Source organism: Pseudorca crassidens, chromosome 1 (genome assembly GCF_039906515.1).
Source record: "Pseudorca crassidens isolate mPseCra1 chromosome 1, mPseCra1.hap1, whole genome shotgun sequence".
Classification (NCBI taxonomy): domain Eukaryota; kingdom Metazoa; phylum Chordata; class Mammalia; order Artiodactyla; family Delphinidae; genus Pseudorca; species Pseudorca crassidens.
Window position 1 is genome coordinate 30,472,306 of NC_090296.1, and position 18,967 is coordinate 30,491,272.

The window sequence follows — 18,967 nt, forward strand, 5'->3', positions numbered from 1 at the left end:
AGAAAGGAGGATGTGCAGTTCGATCTTCTTGAGATTCTAAGACAAAGGGAGAGATTCGGTACTGTATTAGTTTCTAATGGCTGCTGTAACAAATTGGCACATACTTAGTGGCTTAAAATGACACAAATGTATTACCTTCCAGTTCGAAGGGTCAGAAGCCTGAAGTGGGTTTTGCTGGGCTGAAATCAAGGTGTCAGCAGGACTGTGTTCCTTCTGGAGGCTTTAGGGGAGAATCCATTTCTTTGCCTTTTCTACCTTTTAGAAGCAGGCTGCATTCCTTGGCTCATGGCCCCCTCCCATCTCTAAACCCTGCAAACCCCGTTCAATGTTTGGGTTTTGACCCCGGTCCCTGACACAGAGCTCCTGAAACCCTTGTAATCTCCTGAGTGATAGAGGAGTCTTTTGTTCTAATAAGGTGACTCTGGGTGGGCTTATGGATGGCTCCTGGATGGGGCTGGTCACCAGAAAGATCAAGCCATGATTAGAAGCTTGGAGCTTTTAGGCCCACGCCCCATTCTCTTGAGAAGGGAGAAAGTCTGGACATGGAATTAATAATTGATCATGCCTACATGAGGAAGCCTCCAAACAATCCCCATAGTACGGGATCCAGAGAGCTTCCAGTTGGTGAACATATCTACACGGGGAGGGTGACGCACCCCAACTCCACAGGGACAGAAGCTCCTGTGCTTGGGACCCTCCCAGACCTCACCCTGTGTATCTCTTTGTCTGGCTGTTCGTCTGTATCCTTTATCATATCCTTTAATAAACTGGTAAGTGTAAGTAAGTGTTTCCCTGAGTTCTGTGAGACACTCTACAGATTAATCAAACCCAAGGAACGGGTTGTGGGAACCTCTGATTTGTAGCCAAGTTGGACAGAAGTTGTGGGTAACCCAGGAACCTACTATGACTGGCATCTGAACTGAGTTGGGAGCTGTCTTACGGGATTGAGATCTTAACTTGTGGGATCTTACACTATTTCCAGGTAGAGTGTCAGAATTGAGTTAAATTGTAGGACACCCAGCTGGTGTCAGAGAATTGCCTGGCGTGAGGAGAAAAATCCCCACACATCTGGTGTCAGAAGTACTGTGACACACTGCTATATATAAGATAGATAACTAATAAGGACCTACTGTAGAGCACAGGGAACTCTACTCAATACTTCGTAATGGCCTATATGGGAAAAGAATCTAAAAAAGAGTGGATATATACACATGCTTAACTGATTCACTTTGCTGTACACCTGAAACTAACACAACACTGTAAATCAACTAGACTCCAATAAAAATTTTTCAAAAGTACTGTGAGTGTGGCAGTTTCAGAGTAAAGGAAAAACACAGGAAAAGGAAGACTGGAGTTTTCCCTACACAGCATCCCAAGAGTGAAGTATGTACGTGGGATCTGGTTTACAAGGCAGGTGAGGGGAAGATGGAAAGATACAGTTAGGCTCCAGGGAAAATGGGCAGTGAGGGACGGCTTGCAGCTGTGGGAAATGATTAGTCAAGGAAAACAAAGGCATGGGATACAAAACCTTATGGGATAGCGACCATCATTCTTACTTTAGAAATACAGCACAAATGTGCTACTGGATTCCTTAGGAAACTGGGGGCCTCTCAGCGGGAAGCAAACCTTGAGACTGAATGTGAGAAGGGGTGAAAAGGAGAGTGTATTTGCACACCCTTTGATATATGCACTTTCTAAATGATGATGCACAAAAGGGAACCAGGTAGGAAGAGCATCTGATTAGGAAGGAATGAAAAGCAGAGCAGCACTTCAGACACAGAAGAAGAAAGTTTGGTTCTCATTAATTCATTCATCTATTTTTTTTCACGTTGGAGAAGATGGGGAGGAGAGACAATATGAAGAAATAATTCCTTAATTATGGGTCACCCAGAGAAAAGATATACAATAGAGAAACTCAGGATGAGGGAAGGGACACGGAGGTGAATTTAGCCCCTCAGAAAGAAGAGCATATACCAGGCCAGGTATTGCGACCCTTCTAGATCTTGGTCTGGATACAGTCACCCTGGCTACAGTGTTACCTCTGATGGTTTCTCTTCTATCACCTAACGTGAGAAGCAAGGACCCTGCGGTGTCTGGAATCACATAAAAGCAATGTCATAATGACCTCTTGGGTCCCTTTTATTCCTCCCTGAAACTATCATTAGACATTAAGTTCACGGACCTCTATCACCCTAGCATGTTTTTAATAGACCCTTAGGGTATGCAGTCCCTTGCTGTCTTATCTCATTTCATTAATTACATTTCATGATCACAGAGGGTCAGGAAGCAGAGGAGGAACCAGCTCCAATTTCAGGGTGCAGCAGTGATCTCAGACATGCTCAAGCAAGGTGATGGTAAAATTCAATTCAGCAGTCAGCTGTGATGCACAAATGGCTCCCAGGGATGGGGTAAGGATGAGCCGAGTACAGGAGCAGCTATAAAATGACACAAAGCCATCTTTCCATGTGGGGCAGCACGATGTGATCCAGGCAGTGACCGGCTGGAGCTCAGTGCCACTAAGGGTGGGGAAACATAGCAAAATATAGAGACTTTTCGGACAATTTTGAACTAAAACATATAGATTTTTGCATTCTCAAAGTTGGTTTGTCCAGTGCTGTAAGGCTGGGGTGAATAAAAAGTGGACCCCTTGAGGACTCTTGCAAAGAAGACTAAGACCTCATCTATTTGGCAACTTCAACTACTGAGGAAACACAGGTAAGATAAGTGACCAAAAGGGGCTCTGAGCAGAGTCTACAATGAAATAAACTCTATGCCCCAAGGCTCACTGTCTGTTATTTGGAAGAGCACACCTCACGAAGACTCTTTCCTCTTGCTTTAGGATGGAGAGTAAAGAACTTGATTATTTGATTTCCTGGTGTGCGTAGATCAGTTTTAAAAATGAAGTCTATTTCCCCAGCTCTTGAATCTGATCTGAGATTGTGACTTGCTTTAGTCAATAAAATGCAGCACAAGTGTCAGAGTGCCACTTCCAAGCCTCAAGAAGCTTTGCATGCTTCTGCTCTCTCTCTTGGATTCCTACTATCCCCAGGTGAACAAGGTCAAACTAGCCTGCTGGAGGATGGGAGACCATGAGAAGGACTGCCCAATGGTCCCAGCTGAGGTCATCCTAAACCAGCTGAACCAAGCATGTGAGAGACCCCAGGCAAGATCAGTAGAGCAGCCAACCCAATCCATGGAGGCACGCAGACAAGAGGGTGGCCCAGTGGACACAGACATGTGCACATAGACGTGTGAGCACACAGACTGGGACATAAACATGTGACCAGTAGTAAATGCATATTGTTTGAAGACACTCAGTTTTCAGGCTTTTTTTTAGGCGGTTTGTTACTCAGCAATAGCTAACTGATACACCTGGCCTGGTACAGGTTGGAAACGGGAGTTGTTTAGCGAGGAAGAAGGGCTACTGGAGATAAGCCATGTTGACGGGAACAAGAAGACAAAGCAGCAACTAAAAAGCATAAACAGAGACTCAAAGAACATAATGGTCTGGGGCCGTTTAGGGGAAGGGAAGCATTTTGTGGCACTTGATTCTGATCACTGACTGAGTTTTAAAGCACAAAATAAGAACACTGACCCTGAGTTATCCAGAAAACTTAACTGAAATGCAGTGTCCTTTCTTTAAGAAGGCAAGGGCATGTTTAAGAAATATTTTCATTCAACACAGTTAAAATGAAAAGCTTAAGGTGTTAAGCATTATTCATCTGGAAAATTCATCTGTGTGTGCAGGGACCATACTTTCTGAAGCAAAAATTGGGTGACATTTCAGACAGACTTTTGTGCTGCTTCCAGGAAATGTAGTTTGGTTGCCATGATGTTGCAATTTTGGGGACATTTGACCACTCATAGGGACAATGAGACAAAATAGGTGAAATCAGGATGACCCAAGCAAGTCTGTGCAGAAGAGCCAACCTCTTCACATACGGCCCCTCCTTCCTCAAAGGTGCCGGGTTAATGGTGCCATAGGAGGCACCCAGGGGAGACACACAGATTGCAGGCTGCAGGGCCAGCCTTCGGCAGCCTGCGGGGCTCTCTGTGCTGGAGACTGCAAAGAGAGAGGGTGGGAAGAATTGCACTAACACAGAGCTGCCATCTGCGGGGCCAGCCTCATTCCTTGGCCTGCCCTCTGCTCCTCTGGACACCACACACCTAGTTCATGCAATTCCGCTCCTTGCCAAAGCACCACACTGGAAAATAATAACAATCGTTCACATTCATTGAATGCGCTGTGTCAAGCACTGGATCAAGCTCTTGCCGTGGATTCCCCCGTGAACCCTATTAGTTAAGTACTACTGCTCTCTCCCCTTTCAAGAGGTGGAACAGAGGCAGAGAGAGGTGAAGCAAATTGCCCAAGGTCGCACAGTTAGAAAATGGCAGAGGCAGAATCCACACCCAGATGACTGGCTCCGCACCCACCCCCTAAATTGTTCTGTTCTGCTCCTTCCGTTTGCAAAGTTTCCTTTTTCTCTTCCCAGCTGGGTCTGGCTGCACCCTTTGGCCCAGCCTTGACTCTTGCCTTTTTTAGAACTGGACCTTTATGATCACCAGCCCTCCTGCCCTCTCCCCAATTTCAGTTCTCAGGGAACTAAGTGAAAAACGATGTGCACCTGTTCTCAAGGGGTTGCGGTCCTTTGCCTGATGGCCTCTGGCTAATTACCACCATCACCTGGAGCGGGCCCAGGGAACCCAGATCCGTCAAGGGGAAGTGGCGCCCACCTGAGATAGCTCAGTTGTCACCTCTGGCGAGCAGAGCAGTCGCACCCAAGGCCAGCTGCCAGTGCCACCTCCCTGTCTCCACCCCTGCAGAGCTGCTGACAGAGAGCAAGGCTCCAGGCTGCTTTATCTCCTGCTAACACCCGTCTCCTCTCCCTCCTCCTCTATCTGGGGGTTTCCTTGTGGCTCTAATGAAAAACCCTTGTGTCACATTGAAAAGTTGCCAGTTATTGCTGCTGGGAATAAAGTGCAGTCTCTGCTGGGTGGGGACTCGTGAAAGCTTCAAGCTGCGGAGAGAGGAGCGCAGGGCTGGCATGAATAATCTCTTCAGTGTGAGCAGCCCCTCAAGCATAATTAGATGGTACCCCGTGGTAAACAAACCAACAATAGGCGCGTCCAGCTCCCCTCCCCCACCGTGGCTGTCTCCTTTCCCGCCTTGCACACCTGCACAGCTGGCCTCCCTCGTGCTGACTGGTTTGGGATCTTTCCTTATACCCCAAAGATAAGACCAAGCTGGGTGTCCCCTGTGAGGTGAGCTCTCAGGTCACTGTGGGTGGTGGGCAGTGGCTTCCCCAAATCCTCGGAGACCTGGTCAGTCCACCGCAGAGAATTCAAACTGCAGGTTCCTCGAGCTACTCGGAATCACTGAATCCAATTCCCTAGCACTACGGCTTGGGAATCTCCATTCTTAACCCCCTCGTTCACCTGGATGATCACGCTCAAAACCACTGGCCCCAGCAGCCAGACCCAGGGAAAGACGCTCCCGCGTGCATGCTCTCCTAGGACTGCAAACTTTAAAGTGCCCTGGCAAGGCTAGTAGCTCTGACCCTCACAGTACCCCAGGACAGCCATTTCTGGCTATCCCTTTTTCACAGAGAAAGAAGCTTGTAGTTCCTCACAGGCTATGACACCAATGGAATCAAGGTCCTCCCAGCTACCTCACTAACAAGCACTCTTCTGGGACAAAGGCAACCACAGTGAGATCTAAAAAGCAACCTGAGAGCCTGTACTCAGGAAGCCCCACATTACGATAATGGGGTGCGGTGGCTCCCCAGCCGCCAGGCTAAAACTTGTGACCCCAGAACACTCGCCTAGTTGTGAGCTGCAGCCATGGCAACGTTCTCAAGCACGTGCATTGGGGAAAATGGGAATATCAGTGATTCTCAACGGGGTCGATTGTGTCCCCTCCTGGGGACATTTGGCAACGTCTGGAGACATTTTTGGTTGTCATAAACTGTGAGGTGGGGTTCTGGCACCTAGTGGGTAGAAGTCAGGGATGCTGCAAAACATCTTATCATGTACAGGGCAGCCTTCTGCAACAAACAAGTATTCGGCCCAGAAGGTCCTGGAAGAGATACAAGATGCCATTAAAGAGATGAGCCCATATCCAGGGATGTCCTTGGCCACCTGAGGGCAAAGTGTGAATTCCGGTTTGGCGTTGGGTGTGGAGTTTTCTTTGCCTCAATCTGCTGTTATTTATCTAGAAAGAAGATGTGATGAACCTAGGGGCCAGCAGAGAAAGGCTTACAGGTTGAACACACAGCCAGCCCTCTGTGTGAGGTGGGCTTAAAGGACCCACTTTACTGTTATAGCCAATAAATACTAAGACCCGGCTCAAGCCCTTGAGCTTTCAGATGTTGGTCATTGCTTTACCGGTAGCATCTGGATGAATAAACCTTCAGCTTGGGGCCGCCTGCTCAGATCTATTCCATACAGACTCCCCAGGTGGTCCCCCCTCTTCACGGAGAGTCCAAACACAGACCGTTTCATTGACAAAATTGAGTTTCCCACGAGTGAAAAAGGTGGAACGAGCTCCTGGTGCAGATTGTAGCACAAATGCCCTGGCGGAAGCCAGGCTGGAGGTCCCAAATATTTTCTTTACAGTTGATTCCATGCAGTTGGCTGGTTGATGGTGTGTGGAGGTGGAACGCCTCCTGATGGACCGGTCCCCTCCTGTTTGCGCCGCCAGCACCTCAAAGGGCATACGTAATTTCTTTCCCCTTATAAAGTGAATCTGGGCATTTTATAGCCGAAAAGGGAGCAATTCCATTTGAATTAACCAAGAGGCTGAAGGCAAAAGTGCATTAGGTAGCTTTTAAGGACGTTCTTCCTTGATTGACGAGGTCCCTCGGCCACCCCCCTCAAAAGCTTCAGCAACAGAACATTTCTTGACAGGGGAGGTCTGCTATCTTAGCTGTACTCACACAGGGTCTGTGGTTTTTTCACCCATTAGTTTAAGAAATGACTGTGGTCTGCCTCTTGGTACACACTTGTTAGCCATAACACTGTAACATTTCTCCTTTGTTAAATTAGAAGAAAGTAGTAATATTATTAAGGGGAAACATACCTTTCAGCCACTTTGGACATTTTTAAACGATGTCTGTCAATCTGTGCATTCAAAAATGATATCTGGGGAAAGGCAGAACAGAAGTGTTAAGACCAAACTGGAATTTTTTCCCCCCTTCACCCCAGGAACCCAAAACCCGTATTTCTACCAAGATCCAAACACCTCCTCTGGACTTCTCCAGCCCTCCAACTTGACACTCCAGCAACCATTTTGCCCTTTTGGAAATTCCTACCCCACTAAGAAACACACTCTACAATTTAGCCTACATCACATATTCTCCTGTGTTGTGTTACAGCTTAAGTTTTTTGTTTTTCTTCAATAGATCTTTATTGGAGTATAATTACTTCACAATACTGTGTTTCTGTTCTACGATAAAGTGAATCAGCCATATGCATACATAGATCCCCGTATCTCTTCCCTCTTGTGTCTCCCTCCCTCCCACCCTCCCTATCCCACCCCTCTAGGTGGTCACAAAGCACCGAGTTGATCTCCCTGTGCTATGCTGCTGCTTCCCACTAGCTATCTATTTTACATTTGGTAGTGTATATATGTCCATGCCACTCTCTCACTTTGCCCCAGCTTCCCCCTCCCCCCACCCCGTGTCCTCAAGTCCATTCTCTATGTCTACGACTTTATTCCTGCCCTGCCACTAGGTTCATCAGTACCATTTTTTTTTTTAGATTCCATATCTATGTGTTAGCATACAGCATTTGTTTCTTTCTTTCTGACTTACTTCACTCTGTATGACAGACTCTAGGTCCATCCACCTCATTACAAATAACTCAATTTCGTTTCTTTTTATGGCTGAGTAATATTCCATTGCATATATGTGCCACATCTTCTTTACCCAGAAGTGAATGAAAACTTAAATATAGTATATATTCTACAAAGCTTAGCAACAGCATGGAGGTAACACATACACCATAAGGATCTGGTTTGGCTAATCTCCAGTGATCTCCTACCCAGCTTTCACACCTACCTCATGCCCATGTGCTTGGTGTACTTAACTGGCACTGAGTAGCTATTTTCCATACATCTGTTTCCTTTTCCCCACTCAATAATAAAGTTGTCAAGGGAAGGCACCTCACAGTTTATGCCTTTGGGTACCCCCTAGAAGTCAGTAAAGCATAATGTAAAGTCAAGTCACTTCATTACCAGTGAACCCCTGGAAAGCAGTAATGTAATTAGGCATTGTCTGTGACCTGGGTTGACCAGTTAACTCCTCATCATGAAGGAAGATAACATGGAACCAAATAATGCTGAAATGGCATTGTGGGTAGGGTTTGCTTTATCTGTCAACCTTTGTTTTGAATCAGAGCAATAAAGCTGGTGGTCCTGAGCTGGCTCACTCTGGAAGTGCAATACAATTTTAAGGACGCTGTGACACGAGTCCCTCCTGCCTCCAGCTCCCACAGCATCTTGGGGGAAACCCGACTACGGCAGTCAGCCCATGGTGTTGGGGTAACTCATTTATGTCCTTTTCTAGTAACTGCTGGAGTAACTTCGTGGAGAATTTGTCTTCTCGAGGCTCCGTGAATTATTCACACACAGTGCCCAAAGGTTCAAGTCACCCACAGCTGGGTTCCACTGTGCTCTCCAGGAACTCAAAGCTCACTCAGCCTCCAGAGGTGGACATTCAAAAGGTTTTCAAGCTGGCCACATCTCCTCCTTAGAGTGCAGTAGCACATTCATTCACCTGTTTCCGGATGTCCTCTTTTGTAGTTTTCCTGATTGGCTGACTGGGGACGTGCACTGGGCTTTGCGACTGGGATTCTTCAGTCACGCCGTACACTGACTAGAGAAGAAACAAGAATATTGAATCATGCACCCTCAGAGTTGAAGGGGGTCCGAAGGGTCAGCTAGCTCAAGCGCTCATCTGATGCTTCCAATCCCCTCCATGACATCCTGACAATAAGTGAGTGGCCTCTGCTTGAAATTCTCCAATAATGGGAACTCTGCCTCTTGAGGCAGCTGGTCCATCTTTGAGTTACCACTATTAGAAAATCCTTCCTTTCATTGAGCTTAAATGGTCTCCTTGTGTATCAGTGTTTCTCCAGATACAGTCCATAGACCATCTGCAAAGAGTTATCTTGGGTACTCGGTAAACAGGTACATTGCCGAGTTCTACCCAAGACCTCCTGAATCGGAATCTTCATGGGTGGGGTTCGGGAACCTGCGCTTTCATCAAATGCCCCAGGTGATTCTGAGACACAGGAAAGTTCAGGAACAATTCCTGAAGATTATGCAGGAAGATAAAGATCCCCTCTAGATTTTCTGTTTGTCAGCAGATGACATGCCTGTCTGGTACAAACTTGAGATGGCAGGGTTTCCAATTTTTTCCTTTTAAACTGACCAGTTTTCTGGACACAGATTTTCCACTTGCCCACAGCTATAGCTACTTTTTAATCTGTTCCTTTTGTTAGAGACAGATTAAAGACAATCTTTGTTCTGGGAAAGAAATAAAACACTGAAGGGTGTGCAATTTATAGCTGAAATCTATAAAATCAAGAAAGGCTCAGGGTGCATGTGGGCTCCATGAAATTCTGGAATATTAGAATTAGGGGGCCTTTAAAGACTAAATGGGGACATTTTAAGACTAACATTAAAGTATAATACAGTGGGAATCAATATCTCAATGAAGAACAAAATATATAAGTAAATTCAAGAAGTTGATATATATGTCATGTCACATATATATTGATAGAGGAGAGAGAGCCACTGCCCCTTCCAGTATAGTGAAACACAAATGATCACTGGCTCATTCACAGTTGGGTGAGATGGTGATTTGACTTTGGGAGATCTAGCTATACTAAAAGACTTGCACTTGTGTCAAAGTACCAAGCTGGCCTTCGCCTGTGGTGTTGCCCTACTTTTTGTTCCTTATGTTTCCCTTCCTCTCTGCTGTCTCCCCAGAGCCAACTGCTACTTACCCTTTAGACCTCTGCACCCTCGAGCCTGCTATGGAAACCCTTGGGAAGCCCCCGGTCTGGGGCACCCTCCTGGTCTTCCTGAACCATCCTGTACTTCCCACCGTTGCCTGCTGGCTTGCTTCATGCCTACCAGGCTGTGGGCTTTGTTAAGACTTGCCACTATATTTCCACAGCCAGAACGGTGCCAAGCACACGGCAGCCACTCCATAGATATTTGTAGAATGAATGATATGGTTTCAAAGGATGAAACGGGGAAGAACTACAAATAGTAAATTATTATTTGAACAGTACCGGAAATGGAAGGGTGATCCCAAGAATTTTTAATTCAGCTAAACTAGCGAACCTTTTTAACCTTTTGCGGGTTCTTCAAACGTCGACATTTTCTGATATCCATTTCTGTTGTGTTCACACAGCCTGGCTGAGAGAAAAAAATCATCATATAAATTACTAAGTGAACATCATACTTTCCAAGTTGGCTCAAGTGACACTATCAGAACCAATCTTTATCTTTTCCATTACAGATAATACATGACTACCCCCATTTTGCCATTTACAGTCTTTTTTTTTTACAAAGGTGCTTCACCTTCAGTATGTGTTCCTCCACAGAGTTCTCATATGAATTAAAACAGCTTACCTCATATTACCTAAGGATGATAAGTAGAGAGTACAGTGTACAGTTTATAAGCGTAAACTTATTATTTAAATTGGTGGATGGCTTCAGTCAGAGCCTTTGTTCTTTCATATACCTAACCATCTAAAACCACTCCACTATCAGGATAGGGAATTTTTTTTTTTTTTTTTTTTTTTGGTTTTGCTTTTAATCAGACTTGAGGAAGGCTGACATAGCTTATTCGTTTTAGTTCCATTTCATGAGGAAAATGTAAGACCTATTTTAGTAATACGAGATTAGAAATGCGTGAAACCTCATTATTCGTGGATTTTGTATTTGTGATTTTGCCTACGTGCTAAAATTTATTTATGACCCCCAAGTCAGGGCTTGTGGTGGCTTCATGGTCACTTGGGACGTGCACAGAGCAGGAAACATGTTGAGTTGCCAGACCCGCGTGTTCCCGGTGAGGTGCCTTATTTCATCTCATGCTGCAAACAAGTGTCCTTTGCAGTCTATTCAGCACCAGTTTTACACATTTTTGTGTTTTTGTTGGTGATTTTGCCCAAGCCCAGTGCTGATGTGCTGTCGAGCATTCCTAAGTGCAGGAAGGCTGGGACGTGCTTTATGGAGAAAATAGGTATGTTAGATAAGCTCCATCTAGGCGTGAGCTATAGCGCTCCTGGCTGCGAGTTCAATGCCAGTGGTCAACAATACACATTAAATAAGGTGTCTTTAAACCGAAACACACTTCAAACAAGGTTATGTATTGATCAGTTGATGAAAATGTGACTGGAGGCTTGCAAGAACCTAACCCTGTATCTCTCCCAGGATAATGGTTCAGCATCCGCTAATTCAGTGCTCTCGGCGACTTCATAGAACATAACCACCGTAACAACAACGGTTGCATTTGAAAGAGAATATTCTAGAAGTTGGAACTGAATGACAGTAGAAATGGAAATTGCTTAACTTAGGACTGGAAACTTCAGGGCCCAAAGTTCCCCAGATGGAATTCCCACAGCTCCCCATTTCCAATTCCATATTTTCATGGATGTATAATTTTTAAAAGGTGGAACTGACATCTATTCCAGAAAATCTACTGAGATGATATGAATGAATGGCAAAACCAATTTCACAAAGCTTAACAATTTTCTTAAAAGTGAGACGCCTGGTGGCTAAAGACAGTCTTTTCTTTTAAGCGAAGGAAGAGGGAAAACATAAAACTTAGAGAACTAAGCAGAGCTTCCTCACCACTGGCCTGTGGACGTCCCAAAAGGCTCGTTCTTGACTATCCAAAATTTTCCTCTCCGTCTTGTCCTTTTTCCGATCAATCCTGAAAGAGTGAAAAAGGGGAAATCAGAGGCTTTTAATTCTGTTTTTCCTCCATGACCCACGTGTCAGCTCTGTTCTCCCTTTTTTAGGAGCTTCGTGTGCACAGGGCTCTTGGCACCTGTGTGGCCCCTGCTTTCTGCAGAGCTGTACAATATGGGTGTATGGTTCCCTCAAGGAAGCCTCAAGAAGTCCACACAGGGTAAGAGAGCTTGTTTTCAGCTAGGTTGCAAATGACCAATTATGTGTAATGAACAGGGTGAGCCTAATGAGGGTTCAGGAATGCAGCTGTCCGTTTGAATTACTAAGATGTGGATTACTAAGAGCTGCCTAAGTTGTTGACATGCCCCGCATCACAGTGGCTACTATTGCATATTCAGATTATGGGAAGGAATATAACCATAGGCTTGTAGTGTTTCATCCTCAAACTTGAAACTTTGCTTTAGATTCAGAATCAGTAGAAATGTCTTCAAAATGCTGCAATTATGTGTTTTAAAAGTCACTTAAACCATCTGGCTTCCTAAAAGCAAAGTAATAACCCTGGTGTGTGACAAGATCCAGAAGGCAAACACCTCTGGCCTCAGCTGGGGGACGGACAAATTGCAAGACAGACAGACAGACAGATTCTTTATGTTGTGATCGCATAGATAAGAGTGTTTTAAAAAAAAAGCCTGTATTACTTCATATTATCTCTCTAAGTAAAAAGTAACTCGGATTAATTGCTTTGTAACTGCTGGTTCTTGGCTCTCTTGGGAGTACTTTCGTTTATTGGACTGACTGAAAGTCATACTGTGATTTTTGTGAGAGTTACTGTGTACTTAAATGGCCCACAATTATAATGTAATCACAGAGTTCATCAAAAAAGTGAATCGAGAAATACCGTATAGGTACAAAGTGGCACTTTTCCCTCCTTTTATAACATTGGATGCTGCATGATCCCCAAAGTGTAGATCAGCCCTCCTCTTCACTTCCTGGAGGCGTCTGAGCGCACTGGCTCAATCCTGCCTCCTTCTCACCTAGTCACCCACCCTCCTGCTTTCTCCTTCCTCAGGGGCCAAGGCTCTTCCTGACGCAGCTCAGCATCCAGTGTCTGGTGTCCACCTCCCTCGGGGGTTTCTGGGAGAACCGGGGTGGTGGGCAGGCCTGTGGATTCATGGGTGGGGGGTAGAGACTGCAGAGGGAGAGGGAGAGCGATGACACCATGAGGCCCACTGGACCCAGTGGCTGTACCTGTGATCAATTTCACCCACACTGCCCAGAGAGGGCACAGGGGGTCCTCTGAAGACCCACGGGGGCTGCTCAGGTGCAAGTGGTGCCCAGAGAAAAGGTATTCACCTCCTCCCAGCTCAGCATCCCTTTCCCACCCCTCCTCTGTCCCATTTCTTCCATTATCACTTGAAGCTAAATAAGAGCCCATTGCTAGAAAGGACAAGAGAGAACTGCACCTGAGCAAGTCCATTTCCCAGAATCCAAAGGATCTGGTTGATGACCATGTTTGTGGGGTGGGGGACATTTACAACCCACTTCTCCTGTTTCCTTAGAGAGGAAGAAATTTCCACTACACTCGCTGGGAAGGAAGAATATGGGAAAAACACTCCAACTTTCTCCTCCTTTCATCTCTTGTAGACTTTAACTTATTGGCAGATTTGAAAGAAGAAATTTAGAAAGCTGGGGCTTCCCTGGTAGCGCAGTGGTTAAGAATCCACCTGCCAACGCAGGGGACGAGGGTTCGAGCCCTAGACCAGGAAGATCCCACATGCCGCGAAGCAAGGAAGCCCATGCGCCACAACTACTGAGCCTGCGCTCTACAGCCCATGCTCCGCAACAAGAGAAGCCACCGCAATGAGAAGCCCGCACACCGCAATGAAGAGTAGCCCCCGCTCGCCGCAACTACAGAAAGCCTGCGTGCAGCAGCGAAGACCCGACGCAGCCAAAATTAAATAAATTAAAAAAAAAAAGAAATTTAGAAAAAGCTGAGGTCGGTCCTTCTGGGCCCTGTGTGGGTCAGCCTGTTCTCAGGACACCTGTTCTCTGCGTGCAGTAAACTCACAGGGCTGGACTCTTCCCTGAGGTGGGGACAGCCCTGCAGATGCCCAGCTCTGCCCAGGATGTTTCATTCCAGGGTAAAGATCTGTGGTCACAGATCCAAAATCATGTCCTATAAGTAGTTCATCAGTAACGATCTGACATTTCAGACTCCAGATGTCTGACTTCTCTGCCTTAGTTTTGATTAGTTCTGAACCCCTCCCCCCGGGAGATACGGTGGAGGGGCCACTTGTTGGCCTGCCTAGGAACTCCAGTATGTTTTCCTATGAAGACGAAATCTCCAGACCAACAAGTAAAGTGGGTCTGATGGTTTCTAGTCTCTGAGCACAGAAGAAGGTTTGGAAATCTCCTTGGGAATTAGGTACATCTTCTTAGGACCAGAGTTCTACGTTTGGGAGGAACCCCATTGCCTGCTGAAACACACGCTTTGGGAATTGCTTTAGAGTGCCATGGGTGACAGAGATGCAACTTATCCATCCTGAACTTGATTTCTACTCAGTTGCTGTCATGAGAGAGACAGTGACTAACCATAGCTGGCTGGCCATGGAAGGAACCCCCACTCTCACACCACCTCTGATTTCCAGAGAGTGTTTCTCTCTTTGCAAAGGGTCTCTATTAAGTTCACCTACTTTACTTGTGCTTCTGCTTGCATAAAGATGAATTCCCACTTCCTTGCAAAGGCCCTCTGGAGTCTTGCTAAGTTTTCCTAATGAGAAATGAAAATCAACAAGAAGGCATTAATCATCGTAAGTTTGCGCATCGACAGCTATGCTTATTACAAGGCAGCCATCTATTTCGGTTACTCCCAACAAAACAGTAGGGCCCCACTTTAAATCCACTGGATGTGAACCCCATCTGACTTTGCACCAGACCCTGCTGTACGGAGCAGAACTATTAATATTCATTTACACACCCATTAAGTCTGACGTCTCTGTGGTTCCCGATTCCTCTTTTCTTGTGTGTTTTACAAGAACACGACTCACACAGCACTTATAAAGGCCACTGAAGATAGGGAGAATTGGTTGTGGTTGTTCACTCAGGATTTAGGGAAGGCATGAGGGGTGTTTTTGCAACTGATTGCAAAACCAAGAATGGATGTCTCAAGACTTGTCTTCCAGCAAGCAGAGGGCTAGGAAGGTGGCAGGAAAGGAGAACCCAGAGGACCTGGCATTAACAACTTGGGAAGTCCAGACTCAAAAGTGGGAAAGAAGGGAGTGTCTAGGTTTGTGATGGTCATGAAAGGAAAACCCCAAAACAAAAAGAAAGAAAAGGCATCCAGGGTCACATTTAGAGGAAGAGGGAAGAAGTCTTTTCTCAAAGCCTGTAGAGTAGCCTAGCAGCACAACAGGACGGTGGGGAGGGGCGTTTGACAGGTTCCCTAATGACCCGCCTAATCCTGATGGAATGCGAGGCGAGAGCCCACATTATGCTGTGTATTTTCATAGAGCTCAGGCCAACACTAACTGATTACCTTCATTAGCAGATTATTAACATGAAAGGAGCTTCGGGTGAAGACCAACACACGTGAACTCAGTTATTACCAAGGCTTGCTGTACGAGTACCTCAAAAAAACTGTCCCTTAGATTTTCCCACTGTTCACAGGAAGCAAAGCTGGTAAAGCCTGAATGTCAGTCAACTGGGGAGCAGTCACATAAATGATGACACAGTCATACCATGGAATACTAGGCAGCCATGAAAAGTGAGAATGTAGATGATTATTCCCGATACGGAAAGATTCTCAACATCCTTACAGTATATGACTGGAAAAAGAAGCAGCTTACACTATAATGTTTGTGGTGTGATTCAAGTTTTCTTGTTAGAAAAAAAAATGTATGTACAGAAAAAAGCTTAGGAGAGAAGGATTGCAGGCTATTTTCTCTCCTTTCTTTGCTGTTTGAATTGTTTTTACAAAGGGACGATGTCATCAGAAAAAATTAATAAAATTACTGAATTTTGAAAACAAAATGTCTTTTTAGTTTCTAACCACTTTTAGACAGAACTTCAACCTGAAAGAACATCTTAACACCATATTCTCTACAGATACCAAAGCAGAATATTGTCGGGTAAGAGAAAAGAAAACAGAATAAAATATGTCAGGAGCTGGTGCTGTCTTGTTTCCGTTTAGGCGCTTTTTTAAACAAGGGAACTACAGGGAAGGGAGACACGGGATGGAGGGGCCACATGCTTCTGCCGTCTGGGTTCTTTCTGTAGGTCATATTCAGGAAGTGATGTAGTCATGCCAAAGTTAAAGCACTTTGCACTGTGTGCACAAAGAGTCCGACAGCAGTCTTCTAGAAGAGGGGTGACTGCTGGTGCACGAGGGCAGATAGGGCAGGGACTGGGTGCCTAAGATGCTCAGAGCCACAGAACCGCCATGCTAGGGATGCTGGGGAAAATTATAACGTTCCAACAGATTTATGTTTCACGGCTCCCTTGGATAAGCAAACTTTAGCCAGGTCCTAACACTCCCAGTAAACTCTTGCACTGCAACCTGCACTGCCCATTCACAGGTCCTGTGATGCCAGTAGGATCAAAGAGGGTGGAGCGCCATGCACCGGTCCTGCTCTCTGATAGCATGCACATTCCCCTTGGGCTGCAGAGAGGGGAACGGTGGCTCAGTGCATTGGTGGGCTTGGGTGTAGGTAACCAAGGGTGACAAGGTTTGGTAGAGTGGGGCCTCACGCTTGGTTTGGAAGACTGAGACAGCAAAAGTGGGAGGGACATTGGGGAGGTGGGTGGATCTGAGGTGCTGTTCATGCTGGATTATCCAGGGGAGGATTCTTCACTGCCCCTAACGTTGCCCCTCCTCCTAGCTGCCAGCTCTTCAGTCATTCCATGGCTCAGCAACACCTCCTCTGGAGGGTATAAGAAAAGTTGGCCAGTATCCTAGGTTTTCTGTGACCCATACAAAGTGTGGTTTCGGGGGAAGAGTCTGCAACCCCAAATTTTAAATATTTAAAACATTATCTGTGAATCTTCAAGTTCTCTGTGCCTTGGCTCTGTGAAATGGGAATGGATATGAGTGTGGCTGGGTCTCCAATTTCTGTAAGAAATCACACCTTGTAGAGAAGGTGGAGGTGGAGGAAAGCTGGGAGGGTACATTGCCATCCGGCATACATCTTATCTTCTGGATTGGATTTGGTCCTTAGATTTTGCATTTACTGCCAAGCACAGGTGAATCGGGTATGAAGATGCAATTAAAAAAACGATCGTATATTAAACTAAAAAATTATCATACAATAAATGTGTTCTTTCCTTTTCGTGTATAGTACTAAACATTTTAACACATGTATATATTCACGTAACCACCACCACAATCGGAATACAGAATGGTTCCACCCCCCCCAAAACTCCCTCCTGGAATCTCTTTATAGCTGCATCCTGGAAGCCACTGATCTGTTTTCCCTCGTGATAGTTTTGTATTTACAAAAGTGTCACATAAATGGAATCACACAGTTTGAAATCTTTTGAGATTGGCTTCTTTCCCTCAACATAATGTCTCTGATACTCATCCAAGTGGTTAGATTAATAGTTTATTCCTTTTCACTGAAGAGCAGTATTCCATTACATGCCTGTAGCATCGTCCATTTAGTCATTCACCTGTTAAAGTGCATTTGAGCTGTTTTCAGCTTCGGGTTATCACACATAAATCTGCTATGGACATTAGTGTACAGGTTTTTGTGTGAATGTAAGTTCTGATTTCTCTAGGGTGTGTATGTAGGTATGTAAAAGTGGGATTACTTGGCTGTACAGTGTGTGTGTGTTGAACTTTATGAGGAACTGCCAAACCATTTTCCCGAGTGGCTGCACCATTTTGCACTCCCGCCAGCAATATAGGAGCGCTCCCGTTGTTCACCGCATCCTCACCAGCACTTGGCATTACCAGTACTTTTAACTTCAGCCATTTTAATAGGTGTGTAACAGTATCTCACCATGGACTTAATCTGCATTTCTCTAATTGGCTAATGATGTTGAACACCTTTGTCACCCTTATGTCCTCTTTGGTGAAGTGCCTGTTCTAGTCCTTTGTCAACTTTTAATTGAGTTGTGTTTTTTATTGCTGAGTTTTGAGATTCCTTTATTTAAAGAAGCAATTTATTGTGATGGTAAGAGGAGCTGAGAACAAAAGAGGGAAAATAGAAGAGACTGTCTTTCCACTGTCTGAAGGGGTTAGGGAGGGAAAAAGGGAAAAATACAAGCTGAGAAAGAACTGAAGGTATTTTATACTCTCCTCCCATACCTTTCCTGGAAAATAATCGTACTTACTGCTTCATAATCCGCCAGTTCCAGCCTTGCTTTATTCTGCATTGTCCTCTTACAGAGGTAGATGGCTGAAGGAAGAAGAGAAATTACAACATATACAAAACCAGCAGGGTGGTGGAATCGTAAATTCATCCACCCAGTTGTTCATCCACTCATCCATCCATCCATCCACTCATCCATCCATCCAGCCAGCCAGCCAGCCAGCCAGCCAGCCATTCCCCTCTATGTGCCCAACCCTGTGCAGTCAAGAATACGTTTCTGGGCTTCCCTGGTGGCGCAGTGGTTGAGAGTCCGCCTGCCGATGCAGGGGACGCGGGTTCGTGCCCCGGTCCGGGAAGATCCCACATGCCGCGGAGCGGCTGGGCCCGTGAGCCATGGCCGCTGAGCCTGCGCATCCGGAGCCTGTGCTCCGTGACGGGAGAGGCCACAACAAGTGAGAGGCCCGCGTACCGCAAAAAAAAAAAAAAAAAAAAAGAATACGTTTCTATGTGGAAGCCATGACACCTGACCTCTGGGAATCTGTCAGATGAGGGCCCCCATCTTCCAATCCTGACAACCCCCTTCATCCTCCTCCCTCTGTTTCACCCCAAGCAGGGCAGAGGCTGTGTCCTGCTCAGCACGAACCCCTGCACCTAGCACCAGGGCCTGGCCTGCCAGGTGGAATGAGTGGACAGTGGAAAGGGAGGACAATTTAGGTGTCTCTTCCCAGGCTCA

The 18,967-nt window shown here is 45.8% G+C and overlaps 1 protein-coding gene across 3 annotated transcripts in view; it reads right to left on the reverse strand.

Moving 5' to 3' along the window:
* Positions 1-18,967, reverse strand: part of RGS6 (regulator of G protein signaling 6) — a 575,129-nt gene that overhangs the window by 77,296 nt on the left and 478,866 nt on the right. For all 3 annotated transcript variants that reach the window (XM_067731476.1, XM_067731467.1, XM_067731459.1), the window contains exons 7-12: positions 18,257-18,321; positions 14,620-14,696; positions 11,867-11,948; positions 10,352-10,426; positions 8,775-8,873; positions 7,079-7,140 (exon numbers count right to left, since the gene is read on the reverse strand). In XM_067731476.1, coding sequence (XP_067587577.1) covers positions 7,079-7,140; positions 8,775-8,873; positions 10,352-10,426; positions 11,867-11,948; positions 14,620-14,696; positions 18,257-18,321 — 460 coding nt within the window. The remainder of the gene's footprint in view (positions 1-7,078; positions 7,141-8,774; positions 8,874-10,351; positions 10,427-11,866; positions 11,949-14,619; positions 14,697-18,256; positions 18,322-18,967) is intronic.